Consider the following 21,063-nt stretch of genomic DNA (forward strand, 5'->3'; position numbering starts at 1 on the left):
ACCTGGGCATGTGCCCTGACTGGGAATCGAACCTCGATCTCCTGGATCCTAGGTCAATGCTCAACCACTGAGCCATGCCCGGCCAGGCTAAATTATGTATCATTAAATAAAGTTTATTTTAATGACTTGGGAGGGGAGTGGAAGTGATCACAGGGCATTAAAGACACTAACTTTCTAGATTTACCATAATGTCAGCATCCTGGGCCCATGGGTGGCAATGCACTCAGGCCACCAACATCCCATGGGCCATGGGCTGTGCCAGACACTGTAAGAGCAACAGTGTATAAGGGTGAAGAAGTCAGAAGTAGATCTTCTCTTAGCAAGTTTTCAAAGTCTAGTTGGAGAAAACAGACACTAAACTAGTAATGATAACATAATGCACTATGAGCTGATATAGGAAATTAAGGGTGCTATCTATGGAAGCAAAGACAAAAGTAGAGGTGGGGAGAAGGAAAGAGCAACATACAGAACGACCAAAAGGTGGGAGAGCACAACACTGAGGACCTGAAAGAAATTTAGTGGGGTGGTAGCCAAGAGTGTCAGCATGAAGGGGGAAGGGAAGTCAGGAGCAGGGAGGAAAGGAGGAAAAAGGGGAGAAGATGAAGGCTGAAGAAATAAGCAGGGAGCAGATCTAAAACGGCTTTCTAAAACAAGTTTACATTTTTAGTCTTTATCCAAAGGGCAATGGAGAGCCACTAAGGGATTTTACCACGGGAGGGTCAGAATCAGATTTACTATTACTTACACAGCTGAATAAATATATGTATAAAGAGCCAGTCTTCAAGTGGACTTTAAAACTATAATCCTTTCAAAGAGTGGATAAAATTTAACTTTTAAATATTACCAAACTATGAGAATATGATCAATCCATTTATTCTTATTGAAGGTCCTTACGTTGTTTTTGTTCATTTATTCAACAAATATGAGTACCCAATATACACCAGGCCCTGTTCTGAATTAGACATAAAACCACTGTCCTATATAATTCATGTTCTGGAGTTTATTTTCTGAACACAGCACACAGATACCACAAAGTAAGAGAAATTACAATCAAAGTTTCCTTACAAATCATCCAGTGTACTTCTCTTTTACAAAGAAGAAAACTGTGACTGAGAAATTAAATACCTGTTCAAGGTCATAAAGTGTTGGTGGAATAGCCACTATACTACAGTAGTGACTAGGAAACAAAAACTGCACAGAAGCTACTCAAGGTCGAAAAAAATCACATCAACAAAAGAAACAGCCTCTCTTGGTTCAACAACTGAAAGGAGGAGATTGTTTTAATGGGTGTTTTTTTTTATCCACTGTCACATTTGTTAAAGAATGTTCCTGTAACTATGAAATACATTGTGGAAAAGGATATGATTATTCAAAAATGTTAAACTAAAATATCACATTGGGTACATTTTGGGGAGAAAGCAGAGTAGAATGGAAAAAACATGAACCTTGATGCAGCTTGTGCTGTGAACAAGTCACTGGTATCTACCCTTCAAGTCTCATCAATACTATATATCTCTTGTACTACAGAAAAGAGATTTTCATTAGTTCTTTCAACAAGAATAAAGCACCATATAAATTTAATTTGTATTGTTCTACTGGGGGAAAAGCTCTCATTTTATTTTATATTTATTTATTTATTTATTTATTTATTTATTTATTTATTTATTTTTAATATATCTTTATTGATTTCAGAGAGAGGAAAGGAAAGGGAGAGAGAGAGAGATAGAAACATCAATGATGAGAGAGGCACTGATCGAGCCCACAACCCGGGCATGTGCCCTGACCAGGAATCAAACCCTGATCGCCTGGATCCCAGGTCAATGCTCAACAACTGAGCCATGCCCGGCCGGGCAAAAGCTGTCATTTTAAAAGCATGAATAAATATATTATCTGTTATAAATTATTTATTAGCATAATAATCTTATGAATTATATACTTTTGGTTTAGTATTTGAAAACAAAAAATGTCCCCTCAAAATGCATAATCCTACTGTATCAAACTATAGCTATGAGAAAATACATCTGTGTGACTGGTTCCAGCTAATAAATGTAGTAGAATGTCCTTAACAGTGTAGAAATCATAACCATGTGTTAAGAAAACTAAATAAAAATCCCGGACAAAACATTGTTTAATTCCAGGATGAACAATTGCACACAAGCTTCATAATGCTCAAAGTAATAAAAGAACAACCTCCAACTGATATATAACCAAAGTTTCATCTCTTTCCAAGAAATACTCTAGTTCATCATTCCTTCCTTCAATATACCCTCACTCAGCACTGCAACTGGCCCATGAAACCTCTTTTTAAATGGACCAAAACCTAATATATAAGCTATTTAACCATTATATAAAATAATTGGGGGTAATTAAAGTTCATCACAGTACAAATAAACATTTTTTATTCCTACTTTCTACCAGCTCATTAATGATATTACCATAATCAACACAAACTTATTAACAATTTCCTCCTAGCAAACAAAGCACAGGAGAGCCCTTTTCATATAGATCCCTAATGCATAAAACAGATTAACTCAATATGAGGATTTTAAATCACTAACACCATTAGATTACTTAAAACCAAACACACATCCCCTCCGTGCACATTTTTCTGACTCTGAAGGATAGACTTTGAGTTCCTCTAAGTTACTTCCATGACCCATTCCAAAGGCCAGCGCTTGCTCCAGCGGGAAACTCTACTCTAGGCTGGATTACATCTGTGTGTTTTGGCTTGAATTCAAGACTTGGAAAGTTAAGGATTAGTTCATGTGTCAAGAAAGTCTAAGATAAAGAGTTAGTGACAGTTTTATAGAGGCTTAGAAGCAAACTCATCTGTCTGCTTCACCCCTTCTGTCCTTCCACTCCATGAAGAAGGGTCATTTCAAAATCAATATAACCTGTTATTCTATTGTGATTCTAGACTATTCACTCTGTTCACCGTGGGGGATACACACCACTGTATCTACACACCCATATGTGTGAGGTTCCAAAGATACTAAATTGGGAAAACTTGATTTGTTAAAATTATTATAGTCTTGTTTTATTCTTCCCTAGGTTTTGGTTGGGTTTTGATTCAGGTGGAATATGAATTTATGATGTTCTATTATTTACCATCTTAACACCTATATGTTTTGTTAAGGTGTTTTGTACCATCTCCCTTGGCACCCTAGAAATATAAAACAGTGTGAAGTGTTAATGGGAATATAAATCTGAGAAGAAAAGAATATATATAATAGTTATTTCAATAAGAGGAGTTTAAGGGTTGTAATCTGTTTAGGGGCATAAAAGGGAATTTATTTATTATTTGCACAGCAAGCACACTATTTTTGCTTATAATGAAGATGAGGTAGAGTTTCTCATAAAGCTAAATTAATCAATTTAAAGTGTTTTCAAAGTTGTAAGATAATTAATCTTCTATGAGTTTGTTGTGTGACAAAACTAGAGTACCTCACTTGACTAATAAAAAATAGGGAGCTTTGCCCTGGCATGTGTGGCTCAGTTATTTGGAGCGCTGTCCCATGTACCAGAAGGTTGCGGGTTCGGTTCCCAGTCGGGGAGCATGCAGGAGGCCACTGATCAATGTATCTCTCTCACATCAATGTTTCTCTCTCTTGTTCTCTCCTCCCTCTCTAAAAACAAATAAAATTAATTAATTAAAATACAGGGAGCTTTATGTTGTTGTTTAATTTCTCTGCTCCATGAAATCCAAACATCTGGGAACCACTTCTCAAGGCTCCAGACCTAAGGAAGAGAGTAAAAAAGAATCTTCATGTTGCCTTCTAAATTTTTGCAGCCAAGATTACCCTATCAGTAAAGGAGACACGAATTCAAATAAAAACCCAGAGTGAAAGGATAACAAGCAGATGTCTGAAACACCCTCCATAAGGAACAGCCTAGTAAGGAAGGACCCAAACAACCAGTATTTACACTTAACCTCCTGGCCTAGAACCACACTGCATCCTGATAAATGTCATCAATACTGTTTAGAACTGTATCTGGGATTTGTTGTGCAGGTATGGTAACATGCACAAATGAAAATGACTGTCACAAAGGAGGAAGTATTTATAGTCACAGATCCCTAAAAAGTAGGAGGCATGGCATACCACACAGGGCCACATGAGGAAGAACCAGGGTCAGACAGGAGGCAGAGGAAGTGAGGGAAAAACATGGGCACAAGTTTTTGTTGTAGTTCTTATGGAAATGAGTGGGTGAAGCAAGGTAAACAGGCTAAGCAGGCTTAGGATTGGCTAGTTTATAATTTCAGTGTCCTAAAGGCATTATAAAAGGCAATTAACTTATTTCTGCCTCATTTGATTCCTACAACCATAAGTGGAAGGCATTATTATAACCCAATCTTCAGATGAGGAGACTGAGGTTCAAAGAGCGTAAGAAACAGTAACACTTCAGTATCAAAACTATGTCAAGAGTATTGTTTAAGCCAGTGCAGTTCCTTTCAGAATACTGAAGGTACATGACTGCTAATTCTCCTCAAAATCAATTCTGAACAAACTAAAGAAAACACCAAGATATGAAAAAGCCTATTAGAAAATAGCAAACCATGACAAAGCTGAGTTTATGCCAAGTATGCTAGAATGACTCAGTATTTGAGTATCTATCAATGCAATTTGCCACATTAACAGATGAAAAGAAAGAAACCAGATGATCTTAATAGATTCAGGAAAGGCATTTCACAGATTTCAACGCCCACTCATGATTTGAAAAAACAAAACAAAACAATTCTTAGTAAATTAGGAACAGAAGAGAAACTTCCTGAACCCAATAAAGTTATCTACAAAAAGCCTAAAGTGAACATCATTCTAAATGGGAAACATTAGAAATGTTTAAAATAGTACTAAGACAAGGATAGGCACCATCACCACTCCTATTCAACACCACATGCAACAAGACAAGAAAGAGAAAATATCCTCTCATTCCTAGAAGATATGCAGTCTTGCTATCAGTTTTGTCAAGTACAACAAAATAAACAGAAACAAATCCATAGATATAGAGAACAAGCTGATGGTTGCCAAAGGGGAGGGGTACGGGGATGGGAATAAGAAGAAATTCTAATTCACCCAGAGTCACCACAGTCATTTAGTTTGCTTATCCACACCTAAGGGCTAGGAGATGCGCCATGGTGTTCTTGGGGCTATAGTAGTCCTAAAGTGTATGCACTTAACAGAGCTGAAAAATATGAGAAATAGAACTAGAGGGATACCTCCTTAATAAATAAAGAGCATCTTTAAAAAAAATTAATCTACAGCTAGCATTATACTTAATGATAAAAGACTGAATTCCTTCCCCTAAGATTGGGAACAAGGTGAGGATGCCTGTTCTCACCATTTTTATTCAATCTAATACTAGAAGTTCTAGTCAGGGCAAAAAGGCTAAAAAGGAAATAAAAGACATACAGGTCATAAGTAAATAAATAAAACAGACCCTATTTGCAGATGACATAATTATCTTCATCACAAATTCCAAGGAATCTAACAGATAAATTCCTAGAACTAGTAGGAAATTCAGCAAGGTTGCAGCATACAAGATAAGCATACAAAAATCAATTGTATTTCTATGTACTATCAATGAACATTGTGGACACAGGTAATAAAATTACAGTAACATTTACAATCACTCAAAAAAAATGAAACACTTAACGTATAAACTTAAAACACATACAGGATCTGTGTGCTGAAAAAGTATAAAACACTGATTTTTTTAAAAAATCAAAGATAATCTAAATAAATGGAAACATGGGTGCAAGACTCACAGTAAAGATGTCAATACTCCCCAAATTGATGAGTTTGGTGCAATTTCTATCAAAATCCCAGCAATATTTTTTGTAGTTATAGGTAAGACTACTACAAATTTTATATAGAAAGGCAAAACAATTATATAAAAACAATTGTGAAAAGGAAGTTAAAACGGAGGAATCGGTCTACTTGACTTTGAGACTTATTGTACAGCTATAACAATTAAGACTGTATGGTGTTGATAGAATGATAGACGCACAGATCAGCGGAACAGAATATAGAGCCCAGAAACAGGTCTGAGCAAATACACTCAAGTGATTTTTGTCAAAGGTGCTAAAGTGATTCGATGGAGGGAAAATAAATGCTACTGGAGTAATTGGACATGTGTAGGCAAAAAACAAAAAACAAACAAAAAAAGAGGACCTCAATATGTCTTACACCTGTTAAGGAAATTAACAAAACAAATCACAGTTTTGAGTTAATTTTATGTAGAACATAAAATCATAAGACTTTTAGGAAGAAAATCAGAAAAATCTTCAGAATCTAGGGTTAGGCAGATAGAGTTCTTAAATAATCTTAATCCATAAAAGGAAAACTTGATAATTGAACTTCATCAAAATTATAAAACGTTTACTTTGTGCAAAGACCCTGTTAAGAAAATGAAAAGGTAAGCTACAGATTAGAAAAAAATATTTGCAAATCACTTATCTGACAAAGGCTTACGTAAACTCAACAATAAAAAAATTCTAATTAGTTAATGGGCAAAAGATGTGAAGAGATTATTTTTATCTAAGAGAATATTCAGATGAAAAAGTACAAGAAAAGATGTTCAACATTATTAGCCATTAGGGAAACTCAAATTAACACCACACTTTATCTTTGAACTCGTCCTTTCCCCAGGCTGGAATGTTCTAGCCCCTGATTTGATTTCACTGAGATATTTGTTCAAAAAGACATCTCCCCAGAAAGCCCTTTCTACCTCCTCCATACACTTCCTCACACCCCAAATCCCTAGTTACTCTTGATTCCCTTATCTTTTTCTTTTTTTAATTTTTTAAATATATCTTTATTAATTTTGGAGATTCCCTTATCTTTTTATTTGCCTCAGAGCACTTATCCCCAGCTGACATACTATATTAACATGTTTATCTGTTTGTTGTCTGTCTCCATTAGAGTAAGTTCCATGAGAGCAAAGATCTTGTCTTCATCAAGTGCCTGGCACAGAATAGTCAATTAATATATATTTTGGATAAATTACAACACGTTTACATGCTCGAAGGGTTTACTTTCATATTTCCACCCACAACATTTTAGCCAAATGGACTTCCAGGATTTCAGACCTCCCCTGCCTTGGGCCCCCAAATGCCTTCTTTTAATGCTAAAACCATCGCCTTGTTCTCAGTTTTTTTACTCTATCTTCCTCCCAGCTCTGCTAGAAGGACACCCACCCCCACTTCGTGATCCTAGCTGCCCCACCCCCGTCATCATCCCAATGTGACGCTGTTATTAGAAGGCATCATAAAATGAAGAAAAAGGAAGGAGAGGAAAAGGGCCCTCAGGCAAGACTAGCAGCAGGTGTTAGAGGAGAGGAGCTGCAGTCACGGCCGTGGGACAATCCCGGGGCGCTGGCCAGCATATTCTAGTGTACATAACACACAATTCAGACGCACCCTAATAAAGGTTGTGATTGGTTAACTTGCTGGGAGTTGAATTTTTGGACTTGTTGACTTCTACTTGGCAATGAAAATCAACCTAATTAGGAACTTGTCACTCAAGTGTAATGAGTCTTTCCATTTCTTCTTTTCCATTTAGCTAACTTCAGAGGGTTCTTGGCTTTGTTTAACGGAGCCATAGTTTCCATTTAAATTATGGATCCCAAAGCCACAATGACCCAGAGTTCAGTCTTCTTACAAAACAGACCACAAACCATTTTAAATTTTTCAATGTGAAAAAGATTCTGGGGGTTGCTTGCACTTTCCTTAACTAGCACCATAACAGAGTTGCAATACATGAGTAATTATAGAATAAGAATTCCTACCTTCAAACCTTCTTTTCTTAATATGAATTTTAATTTTTTTGAAAACGATTATTAAACATAATTCTTTACTAAGAAATATAACTTAAATGTCTCTGGCATCTTGAATTACTTAACTATTCCTTAGTGGACACTTATCCCCTCGTTTTCAGAAAAGACCTTGCTTTATTACTCTCCACAAATTACTCATTAATTCTGTTTTCTAAACCTGTAACTGAGACCAGATGATCTTTAGACTGCCTCAAAAAAGTTAAATATAGTAAGCTGTATGCTGAGAAGAGGTAGACCTTTCTTCTACTCAATTTGCAATTTTTATTTGAAAAGAAAAAGAAAAAGTCAATTTTTGCAGGAAGGTCCAAGTGGGGAAGAGGAGATGCCCGCAGCCTGTACCAACAGCAACCTCACTCCACTCATGGATCCTGCCCTAGCAGCATCCATCACCATGCACTCCTTTAACAAATATCTCTTGAGTGCCAAGTACTGTCCTAGGCACTGAGGATATGGCAGTGAATAAAAAAAAAATCATTCCTCTCATGGAACTCTCTAGCAGGGAATTCTGTCCATCACTTCCTAGGAGAGAGAGAGACAAATACACAAAATAAGGACATTAGAAAGTGGTAAGTGCTAAGAAGAAAAACAATAAAGTAGGGAATGGAAGTACGAAGTGCTAAGATGGGCAGGAAAGGACTAAGAAGGAAATATGGGCAGGTCTGTATCTGCGGGAGGAATGATCTAGGTGGAAGGAACATCAAGAGCAAAAGCCCTGTGGCAGGACAGTGAATGCCCTATTAGGGGAAAAGACAGAAGTCTAGTATGGTTCGAACGGAGCCAATAAGAAAGAGAGGCTAAGAGAAGAGGTCAGAGAGGAACCTGAAAGCCCCCTGAAACACGGTTTTGTAGGCTACGGGGGAGAAGTGGGCCCTGGTCAGAGGAGAACCAGCAGCACCTCAGGTGCTGGCTTAGGCCATCAGGCTAAGGGTGCCTAAGGAACGGAAAGAATGACAGGTTAGGGAGGATGCAGATGGGCAGATAATGAAACCCACCTCAACAGAAGGGAAAGCACAAGAACAGAAAAGATGCTGCCTCCTTCCTGAATAAAATATTCTACATAATCCTGCGACCAATGGACGAAACTGGAAAGCCACGTGGCAACGCATTTAAGTTACCAGTTTCTCATTTGCATTGGCAGTGACTTCAATGGCTATAATTACAAACAGTCTTTTATAACATTACACTAGGAATAATTTTTTTTTATTGATCTTAGAGAGAGGAAGGGAGGAAAAGGGAGAGAGAGAAATGTCGATTAGGAACCGAACCCACCACCTTTTGATGTATGGGACAATGCTCCATACAGCTGAGCTCTGTGGGCCAGGGCAAGAATACATTTTGATTATCAAGGCTGATATCATAGAGACTTGAAATCTTTTTAAAGATTATTCCATTGCAGGAACATTATTTATTGCCAAGCACCCATCTGTTTTGCATTTTAGTACTAACTTTTTTATCTTCACACTCATTTCACTGAGAAGTTTCTAGGGGTGGTGTTGGAGACAGTAGTAGTGGTTGTTATTTTGATAAAAGTACATTATATGCTAGGAAAGCTGAATTTATTTCAGTTTCTCTTTTGCAGAGCAATTAAGCAGTGCAATTGCCTCAGCCTTCCAATCAATTGTAAAAAATAAAAACTGTAAAAACTACCATTCTCCGAGTTATTGCTTTTTTTTTCTAAGCAAACTTATTATTTTTCATTTATTTGAGTAGCTGGCACACAATATTATATTAGTTTCAGGTGTACAACAGTGGTTCAACATTTATATACCTTATGATGTGATCACCACACTAAACGCAGTCACCATCTGTTCACCATACAAAGTTATCACCATATTATTGGACTATATTCCCCTTCACTGTTTTCACCCCCCCCCAACCCCCTCCCCTCTGACAACCATCAGTTTGCTCTCTGCTTTAGACCTTTATTTGCTTATAATTTTTTCACCACCCATCTCTTAATTTTCTATAACCTGACTTCTGGTCTCACTATTTCACCAAACCTACTCTCATTAAAGCTTTCTTCTTTAATCGGATCCTCCTAGAACCCATCACCACCTTTGACATTTATGTCCACACTTTCATACTTGGGTGGCACTCGAAGCCCATATTCTATGACAACACTCACTCACAGTCTGAGAGGAAAAGGCACCCACTGAAAGCAAAGCGCTGGAGGGGAAATTGTATATGAATGAATTTAGTTGTAAGTGCTCAGAGGCAGAGCTGAATCACAGATGGGGAGCAGTTAGGAAGAATTTTTATTTTAAATCCAAGAGCCTTAGAAGTCATCTAGGTGAATACCTTCATTTTATAGATGAAACAATGAGGTACAGAAAATGTGTCAGTTAGGATGCCTTTGGTTACAACAGAAAACAGCAACTCAATTTGGCTTAAACAATAAGTAACTATGCTACACCATAGGTGATCCAGACACAGTATCTACACTGCTGCTCTTCTCTGTGGCTCCCTTGGCCACTCTACCTTCCAAGTGTTAGCTTCAACTTCTGGATGTGAACAAGATGGCCAACCAGCTTCAGGACTTACATCAGAGTCCTGGCAGTTGAGGGAGGAGAATAAGGGGGAGGGAGAGTGTGTCTTTTTCTTGAGTCTCTTCAGAAGCAAAGAAACCTGACCAAGAAGCCCTAAGAAGACTCTCTCTTATCACCTCCCCATTTCTAAACCCATCATTGGCAAGGGAAATGGGATTCAAAGACTCCTTCAGCTTAAGCCTGGGGCTAAGCTTGGAGTGCTGAGGAGTCAGGGTTATTTAATAGGCTATAATCCAAACGTTACTTCTAGAACTAAGCAGTATCTTTGATTCTTACATCTGTCCTACTACACTTCTCAGAATTCACTTGCTTCTCTTGCTCATTAGTGATGGATTCCACTCTTCTCTCTTTTTTGCAAACTTCTCTACAGAGGTCATGTGTTCTTTTTGTAATTATGTTAGGCTTCTGTGGAAGTGGCATAGGGTAATGATAAGCACTGACTTCAGAGCCAGACTGCCTGGGTTCAAATATAGGCTCCTACCACTTCTGTGTGTGTCACCTTAGGCATGTCATTTAATCTCCTTCCTCACCTATAAAAGAGGATAATAATAAAACCTACCTCATGCAGATGTGAGAATTAAATACATTACCATATATAAAGTGGTCAGAACAATGCCTGTTATACAATAAGTCCTCTACAAGTATGTGCTATTATTTTTAAGGGGCATCTACTGGTTTTGCCTGCCCAGCATCTCTTCCCCTTCTTTGTTCAAATGTTTCAGTTTTCCTTTGAAGAACTACCCCTCTCCATGTCATATGATCTTGGCACAGTTCTCAGTCAGGATGAATTGGTCCCAACACCTACTGGGCAAAAGGTGGGCACAAGGTCCAAAGTCAGGTCTTTTCCCCTGGAACCTCAATCTTAAGGAGAATGACTCAGAGAGAAAACAGTTAAAATTCAGTCTCTCTGGTGTCAAGGCCTTGAACAGGTTTTTCCCAAGTTTTTGCCACCTACACCCCTGTACCTGGTTGTCCTTTCCAAAATCTGATTAAGTTCTTCCTTTGATTTCTTTAGGTATCCAATTTCCTTTAATAAATCCCTTTTTGCTGAAATTAGCCAAAATTGATTTGTGTTGTTTGTGTGTGTAAACAATATGTTGAACAAATAGGCCTCACCAAATTAAATTGTGAAGTAACCTTATATTTGTCTCTCATTGTCTCTTTATATCTATTCAAAAGCCAACTCTCCTCTGGCCTCTGCATAGAAGTTAAAACAGTGGCTTGGAAGTCAAACATTTGGTACTCAAATTCTAGCTTCACCTCCTGCTAGCTATGTTGCTTACTCTCTCTGCCTCAGTTTCCTTACCTGTAAAATGGGGGAATAACAATACCTACCTCATTGGGTTACTGTAAAACTTAAATGACTTCCCAAATTTAAAATGCTTGGAAATATGGTTGGCACATAGTAAGTCCTAAAAAATGTTAGTATCGCTGATGGCAATGGTGGTCCAGTGAGGTTATCATTCTTTTTTTTTTTTTTTAATATATCTTTATTGATTTCAGAGAGAGGAAAGGAGAGGGAGGGAGAGAGAGAGACAGAAACATCAATGATGAGAGAGTCATTGATCAACAGCCTCCCGCACGCCCCCGACAGGGGATTGAGCCCGCAACCCGGGCATGTGCCCTGACTGGGAATTGAACCCTGATCGCCTGGATCCTAGGTCGAAGCTCAACTGCTTAGCCATGCCCGGCCGGGCGAGGTTATCGTTCTTCCTCACAACCCCTGATGGACTTGTTTCCATACCTATGCCCACACTAGCCCTCTCTCCTTCTTTAAATCCTTCAAGACACTAATTCAAGCACCACCACTTCCACAAGGCCTACACTGATCTACAAAGACCACATTAACCCGATACTTTATTTGTAGAAATTACATAATCTGTAGTAGATATATTAGCCTTTTTTTTTTTTTATCCTCACCTGAGGATATTTTTTCTGTTGTTTTTCAGAGAGAGTGGAAGGAAGAGAGACAGAGAGAAACATTGTGTGAGAGAGACATATTGATTGGCTGCCTCCAGCACACACTCGACCGGGGCCAGGGATGAAGCCTGCAACCAAGGTACGTGCTCTTGGTCATATTCGAACCTGGGACCCTTCAGTCCTCAGGTCGATGCTCTAACCACTGAGCCAAACCGACTAGGGCAGATATATCAGTCTTAATTCACATTGTTTTTAATTACACCTATGTGTATATCATAAGTACAAGAAAAGTGTTCCTTGAGGTCAAAAATTATATTTCATATTCTTTTATGTTCTTCATAGTACTTAGTCCAGAGTAAAGCTCACAGTAAGTCCTTAATAATTAACTTTTGAATGGCCCTTGCTAAATGTATTTCCAATCACAATTACGTCTGGGTTTGTAAAGCTGCAAGCCCTTAGGCCTATGCTTTAGTATATGTGCTGCTGAGGTGAGCGCATGGCCCATGATTTTACTGTTGTATAAGCTTACAAAAAGGTAGGTTACAGAATTTTCCATTTTCTTCCCACAGTGGCTCATACACATGAGCATCCAATTAATGATCTACAAAAAAGTTAAAAACTTAGGGAGCTGAAAATTAATTCCAAATATAATAGGAAATTCCAAATGTATCTGTTAAGGTTGATATTTGAATCTATGGTGCTGAAAGGTCTTGTTTTGTATAAAAACTAAAAACATGAAGATAAGGAGAACAGATACTCAAACACTTTTTCCCCTTCTGATACATTTTTTTCTCACAGAATTGTCGATGGACAAATTTGAGAAGGTAGCTATGGTATCTTTTCATTGTCATGTTTCTGGAGAAATGTTCTTTTATTTTTGAAACTCTGCATAACATAAAGTATACCACCTTCTCTAATTTCTCTAAGCATTTGAAAAAATATACACAGAAATAAAAACTTCTCACTAATGCCCAGAGCATATTATTTACATATATACAGATGGCACTGTTTCATAGCTAAGTTGGCAGTTTTTTAATCATTTGGAAAAGTCAACTGACAAAGAGAAACGGAAAAAGTCTAGACTCAATTCCATGTGAAGCTGTCTGTGAAATGGAGATGCATAAATTGACTCACTTAATTGATTCTAGGAACAAGTTTATATTACATCTAAGTCACACCTCTATAAAATTCCATACCTGCTGGCTTATTGTTGTTTACTGGATATGGTTATCTAGTTAAGAAAAACATGTGGTTTTTTCCTAAATGCTATCCACTATGAATTTTTCAACCAGATCAACTCTTCATTGTTTTTGTTTCTACAGAACACTCTAGGAGAGAAAGAACATGGAAAAGGGAGAGGGATGAGAGGGAAAAAAATCTACACATCCTACTTGGATTGTGCGAGGCAGCCCGGTGCAACCATATTCTGATTCTCTTCTTCACTCTGCAGTGCAGTGAGCTCTACCATGTTAACCATCACATCATTGGTGTGGCCAGGAAGCTGGGGAAGCACTGAAATGATCTTCTCTACCAAGTTGTCTCCATGATGTCCAACCGCTCCTGTTTAAGCAGGCAGAAAATATGAAATCACAAAATGGGAGGAAAAGAAGTTGGATTAATGTTTTATAATGAATGGCCCTTCTACCAAGAATAACAAACGTTTTTAGTTTCTGCTACAAAATCAATAACACAAGCCTAGCATTTTGCCCTCTGTAACACTAATCAAACTCACAATTACCTAGTAGACCTGTGCTGTGTGTGTTGGACTTAATGCTCCATGAGGGTAGATACTGTGTCTTCTCTGGTTACTACTATATTCCCAGCACCTAGTACAGTGCCTATTGATATGGTAGGAATCAATAAATATTGAATGGATAAATAAATTATCAGCAGATAGTCCACCAGGTAAATGGTGTCATAGGATGATACTACTCTGAAATTTTGGAGCCAAATTTTACTGATGATCATAAGACCGGAAGGGCTTACAGACCTGACAAAGAATAGCAGATTTCCCCTCTGCTAGATCCCTACCTTCATAATGGCAACTGTGTATCTAGTTTACCCTATACTCACCATATCTGGCAGGCAACTTGGCAGCTAATAGGTTCTCACTATATATTTGCTAGATAAAGGAAATAATAAATGAATGAATGGTAACAGTTTGCAATGACAGTAGTATTTATAGGGTGCTTTCTGTGTACCAGGGACTGCTGTAGGTGCTTTAATGTATTAACTCTTTTAATAACAAATGAATCAATTAAATCAAATTGAAATTCAAGACCAATGACACCATTTAATACATTTCCCATGAAACTAAGTTATCTTTCCAAAAACCATTATTGCTTGAAAGACCTCGTCCCAACAATGGGTGGGACTTGTAACATTTACTAGTTTAGACCCCACCCCCTTCAAATCAATTAACATTTTGCTTCCTAATGCCTATCTCTTTCTCTACCTTTTTATTGTTTTTTGCCATGTCATATTATTTGGATAGAAAAACTAGATAGAAAAGACCCAACCAGGTATTCAAGAAATCATCATCATGACCATCATCATCTTTATCACAATAGCTAACATAGCTAATAGCTAATTTATTGAGAGCTTATGATGTACCAGGTATTAAGCTCAATACTGTACATTTGTTATCCACTTACTTCTTACAACTCTAATAGGTAGATATTAATATGCTCATTTACAAAGTAGAAGATTCAGTTTAAGTAGCTTGCTCAAGATTACACAACTTGTAAATTACCAAGCAAAAATTCAAATTAGAGGAGGCAGATAACCCCCAAAACTATATCCTTTATTTAAAAAAATAATCAGGCTCAGAAAAGTGACTTGAGACACAGCCAGGCCCTGGCCGGTGTTGCTCAGTGGTTAGAACATCGGCTCACACATCGAAGGGTCCTGGGTTTGATTCCTGGTCAAGGGCATGTACCTGGGTTGCAGGTTCTATCCCCAATCAATCCAAAGCAGGCCCAGGTCAGGGTGTGTGCGGGAAGCAACCAATCAATGTGTCTCTCTTTGATGTTTCTCTCTCTTTCCCTTTCCCTCCCTCCCTTCCACTCTTTCTAAAAAAAATAAAATAAATAAAAAATGACACAGCCAGCATGAGTGCTTTTAAGGTGACTTTTGGTGTTAAAAAAGAGTTCTTGCATCAGCAGAATATTCATTGATTACACCTGTAAAGAACCAGATCTTATTTATGTTGTCTATGTTTTATGGTTGTCTCCCCATTTCTCAGACTATTAAATACTTGCTGAATGAATGTCTAGTGACTATAAGTGGCCCTGAGATCCAGAGGTGGGTCAAAAGTCTCTAAGTGAAATATATCTTTAAACTAAGCCTGGAATGGAGATGCATTATTTTTTTAATTCTCACCCAAGGGCATATATAGATAAAGGAAGGGAAAGAGAGAGAAACATTGATTGGTTGCCTTCTGTATGTGCCCCGACCGGGGATCAAACCAGAAACCCAGGTATGTGCCTTGACTGGGAATTGAACCAGCAACCTTTCAGTGCACAGGATGACACTCAAACAACTGAGCCACTCTGGCCTGACTGGACATATGTTATTAATACTCACTTAAAAAAAAAAAAGTCAACAAACTCTCTATGATAATTTCATGTTTTGTTGTACAGTTTCTTTCCACAAGGCCATCTGTTAACACCTCTCCAACAAATTAGAGCCCTCTTCCGAAAAACTGTTGTGAATACTGGCATCTGCACATTTCTAAAAGGTTCCCAGATAGCAGTTCTCCTCTACATTTACATTTTTTCCAATCTCTTGGGCTAGATACAGTTGTCGTTTAACCAGGCAGTGCACACTGAAGATGTATCTAACCATCACAGCATTTAACAAACTGATTGCAACTGCTAATTTGCGTGTCTGTATCTCCCTCTAGGCTATAAATTCTGTGAGATCAGAGAGTGTGTCCATCTAGTTCATCTTTGTATCCTCAACCTGGCATACAGTAAGAGGTAAATAAAATATATGCTGAGTCAATGAAAGTCCCAGAACCTTGGAGAGTGGTTATAAAGACCTGCACAGCAATCCCATTTACCTGTGAGATCCAAAGTTCTGTCCACAAAGACCACTGAGGCCCTGCTTGCAGAAGTCTTCCTCCTGTTCTTCGCAGGGGCATAATTGGCCAGATCTGCAGCTATGATCCGACTGAAGGAACCTACAGCAAAACACTCCTCCCGTACTCCTAAATGTTCACACAGAGAACTGAGGCCTGACACCAAGCACCTGATCTGCAGTAGCAGCTCAGGGGGCAGGGCAGAGGCATCCACCTCACCCAGGCTCCCCAGCCTCCTCTTGTCTGGTCGGGCACTATTAAGAACATGCACATCCTGAGGTAGCAGTGGAAAAAGGGAAGCAAAGGCTGGAGTCAAGGCGAGGTGGGGAGCAGCAGGAGCTAGCAACAACGGGATGTGCAGCACCTGGGCGGTGTAGTTCATGTTGCCCATCCACTCACACAGCTTCTCCTCCAGTTGCTCAAACACCGGCTGCTGCCCCTCCAGCTCCGCCGCTGCCGCCGCCGGCACCTGATTAGCCGTGAGGTGGACGGCGTGGCTCACGGCCGTGACCACCACGCAATACTGGAAGTGACTGCGGCAGATGATGTTCCGTAGAGTCTCCACGGTTCGGCCTTTCAGCAGGCAGCTCAGCACAAACACCGCCTTGGGCTGTTTAGCTCCGCCACCAGCTGCTGTGGGCTCGAACTCCCGCAGGTGACACTCAGGACCCCCCACCGCCTCCAGGAGCGCGGCGGACCCGCAGCCCCAGTGCAGGCTCTCGGCGCAGGCGGCGTCCAGGTACACCACAGCGCGTTTCAGTTTGGCCAGCACCTGGTCCCAGCCCTGCTGGGTAAAGGACTGTATTCCCGGGGCGCTCATAGTTGGGGGTTCGCAGGCTCGGGCGCTCAAGCGCAAGAACTTTCCTCAGAACTCACCGCTTCCGGGACTTGGGCTTCTCTCAGACTTTGACAACACAGTACACGCGGTGCCGCGTCCTATTTGTCCAGTGGCTGCGCACGTTGATGACGTTGACGGAGCGTGATTGGCTGGCCGTGGGCTCCAGGAAGCACGGAAGAACGCAGCGGGCTGGGAACGGGTGGGCGGGGCTTCGTGGCTCGGGGTTCCTGGCACGTGGTGGGCGATGAGGGGCCGCCTGGGCATCGCCGAGCTACCTTCGTTTCACCTCCCTGTCTGCGCAGGTTACCTTTCCCTGCCCGCGACAATCCCAAGTTTGATACGTCCTTAGATATGAACACATCTCCTTAAAAGTACGCTCACTTTCTTCATTTAAACTCAGAGAAGCCTAAGATAAAACCACCACCTGTGATGTTTTGTAGTTTATGGATGTCACATACGTTGTTGCACACAGGCCTCATGACCAACCTACCGGTCTCGTTTTCACTTTCTCCATTTTTCCTCCCCCAGCTCATTGTCGATAAATCGTAGTCTGCTTCAAAAATCTTAGACTCCAGCCCCTTCTCCTCATCCTTGCTGTCACTGCCATAACTCACCATCGTCCCTCACCTGGACAACTGCAGTGAGTTCCCCCATCATTTCCCAGCTTTCCAGCTCTTCTCCCTGAATTCAGTTTTCTTTATAATAAGCTAAATTGGTCCTATGATTTTCCTGCTTAAAAGCCTCTCCTGGCTCAGATGCTTACAAAATACAGCCAGACTCCTTAAAATGGCACCAAAATCCTTCGGGATTTCTCAGTTTCTCTCCAGCTACTCCCAGCCTGGAACATACACCTACACAATGAAGTCAACAGATTGAGCCCAGACTGTTTCATGGGTTCAATTCATTCAATTAGTATTTATTAAGCACTCATGAACCATAATCACTGTATTAGATTCCAAGGATACAGCAGTTAGTAAAATACATTCCCTTATCCACAAAGAATTTACAACCGGCAAACTCCTAACAAAAATAATCATTATAATGATACCTTCCATGTAAGGATGTTCCTAAGCCACCACCACTACTATCACTACCCTATCCTCCCCCGCAGCCTCCCAACACAAAGCATTCAGTTGATACCTCTGCTAAGTACTTGCCATATCATGGGGTGAGTTTTACCCTACCTGTAGTCTTTAACATACCTGTTCTACTAGATTGTACACTAGAAGCCCGATATCTCCAACACTAGAACATAACAGGTGTTCAACAAATATTTGCTGAATAATGTTCAATTCATATCCATATAATAAATGATATAGTTAACCAACTTTCAATCGACTTGTACAATATTCCAGTCAGCGTTGGTCATTGGGGATATAAAAAGAAATAAGCCACAGCTTTGCCTTCAAAAGAACCTGAATTAAAAGAACCCATACATATAAAGCAAGCAAGTTCAATAAAATGTTACAGAAGTGATGACCTTTTTTTAATGTGTATGAATTAGAAAGGGGGAGGAAATAAATTCTGACTGGGTCAAGTAAAAAGGGAAGTGGTCAGGAGTTTCGTATAGAAAATGAGTTTTGAGTTGCCTTAAAAGAAAACCTGGTGTTCACCAGGTGGACAGGATGGGGAGGAGCATTCCTGGCAGTCCAGGCAGAAAGTGCAGCATGAACAAGGCGAGTCATGAAACCATACAACATGTTCTTTGGAACTAAAAATAGTTTAGTATAGCTGGAGTGTATTGTATAAAGAGAGACTCAAGAAGAAATAGGAGCTAGGAAGTAGAAAAGAAGGAACTAGATCAGGGTGTCTTATTTTTTATTCTAAGTAGGGGGAACTATTAAAGTGTTTTTAGGAGTGGAAATAATTTGTTCACATCTGGAGTTTAGAAAAAATTCTAGTAAAGACAAGGACAACAATTTGAATACAGTAAGATTTTGAGCAGGGAGAACAACTAGGAAGCAATAACAGCAAACACTCAGGCCAGAGTAGATAAGGAATCAGTAAAGGTGATAGACACTGAGTGGTGTCTAAGGTGAGGTTAAGGAGGCAGGGCCAAAAAGTCTGGAGACTGGATTGACGAAGAGAGTGAAGCAGAAGGAAAATTTCTGATTAATGCCCACTTATGTGGCAGTCACTGAGATTTGGAAAATCAAGAGAGAAGCAGTTTAGGGAATAAGTGTACTGAGTTCAGTTAGGACATTCTTTTGTTTATTTGTCTGATTTTTTTTTTTTTATTGTAACAAAATACATGTAACATAAAATCTACCATCTTAACCATTTTTTAAAAATATATCTTTATTGATTTCAGAAAGAGGAAGGGAGAGGGAGAGAGAGACTTGAAACATCAATGATGAGAGAGTCATCGATTGGTTGCCTCCTGCAGTTCTCCAACTGGGAATCAAGCCCAAAACCCGGGAATGTGCCCTGACCAGGAATCGAACTATGATCTCCTGGATCCTAGGTTGATGCTCAACTGCTGAGCAACGCCCAGCCAGGCCTTAACCATTTTTAAGTGTACAATTCAGTAGTGTTAAGCATTTTCACACTGCTGTGCAACCAATCTCCAGAACTTTTCATCTTGTGAAAGTGAAATGCTATACAGTCTATCCATTAAACACCAGTTTCCCAGTTCCCCCTCTCCTACCCCTGGAACCATCGTTCTATTTTGTGGTTCTATTAAGTGACTACTCTATATACCTCATATAAATGGAATCATACAACATTTTTCTTTCTGTGACTGGCTTATTTCACTTAGCATAATAACCTCAAGGTTCATCCATGTTCTAATATGTTTCAGAATTTCCTTCCTTCCATTTCTTGCTCTCAGATGTTATGGCAGAGTCAAATTAATTCCTGTTACAATTACATGCTTAAGATAATCAGATTTACCTTATTTATATGTGATTTATATTTCACTAAAAATAGCCAGCTATTATTTCCCATTCCTCATAAAATCAAGCATATCTCCCTTTACCTTATTTCTAGGTCCTCCAATGCAAGACCAACTTAAGGATTTACTAAGCACTTTCCATGTGATTGACACTGAAAGACAGGATCTGCTAACTACAGAAAAAAAATTGTTCTCACTCTTAGTGTGCAGTTTATATAACAGTGTAGATGTAATAGGAGATGATAGAATTTTCCAAAAACAATTAGCAATATAAAATTTAGTGTTAAAATATGTAAGAATATATAGGAAGATGGATAATTGGGGCTTAATTGCTCACAGAAGTATCTAGAGAGAAGAAAACCTCTGCACGTGTGCAGTTATTCAGGTTGTTTAAATGACAAAAGGTCGAAACCATAACCCATCACCTGCTTGCCACTAACTTACCAAATGTTTTGACATTTAAAACCTCCTTTTAGTTTTGTTATCCTCCCAAGAAGTGGGTGTAAAATTTTATTTTAATATATTGATTTACTGATGATGAACCTTGATGATTTACTGATGAGGAATATTGAGATTTAGGCAACATATTTAAAGTTGGCACCAAAGTGCACAGTTGGGCCTAAATGACATATTCATTCAAAACACATCTGAGTACTTGCTATCTACTAGATACTGAACAAAGCACTTTTATTCGATCTTTAACTCTTGTACTCTTGTCATCATTTTAATTATTTACTAAGCATTTCCTTTCAGTAATTCTGAGAGACAGATATATTAAAACTGATGCTTTGTTGTTGTTGTTTTTGCCAAGAACAAACAGATCACACAAAAAATAATAAAATGGAAAACAAATATATCAGAATACATAGAGTATTGTAGTTTGGTAAGGTCATAATTTTATACAATATCTTCAAACTACCTATTTTGAAGTGTCCCCTAATGAGTAGGGAGA

General features: G+C 39.0%; 1 protein-coding gene across 1 annotated transcript in view; it reads right to left on the reverse strand.

Moving 5' to 3' along the window:
* Nucleotides 1–17,329, reverse strand: part of SCFD2 (sec1 family domain containing 2) — a 287,290-nt gene extending 269,961 nt beyond the window's left edge. The window contains exons 1-2 of the mRNA XM_081158799.1: nt 16,363–17,329; nt 13,691–13,859 (exon numbers count right to left, since the gene is read on the reverse strand). Coding sequence (XP_081014925.1) covers nt 13,691–13,859; nt 16,363–17,200 — 1,007 coding nt within the window. The 5' untranslated portion in view covers nt 17,201–17,329. The remainder of the gene's footprint in view (nt 1–13,690; nt 13,860–16,362) is intronic.
* Between the last annotated feature and the right edge of the window lie 3,734 nt (nt 17,330–21,063).

Source organism: Miniopterus schreibersii, assembly GCF_964146895.1.
Source record: "Miniopterus schreibersii genome assembly, chromosome: 1".
Lineage (NCBI taxonomy): Eukaryota > Metazoa > Chordata > Mammalia > Chiroptera > Miniopteridae > Miniopterus > Miniopterus schreibersii.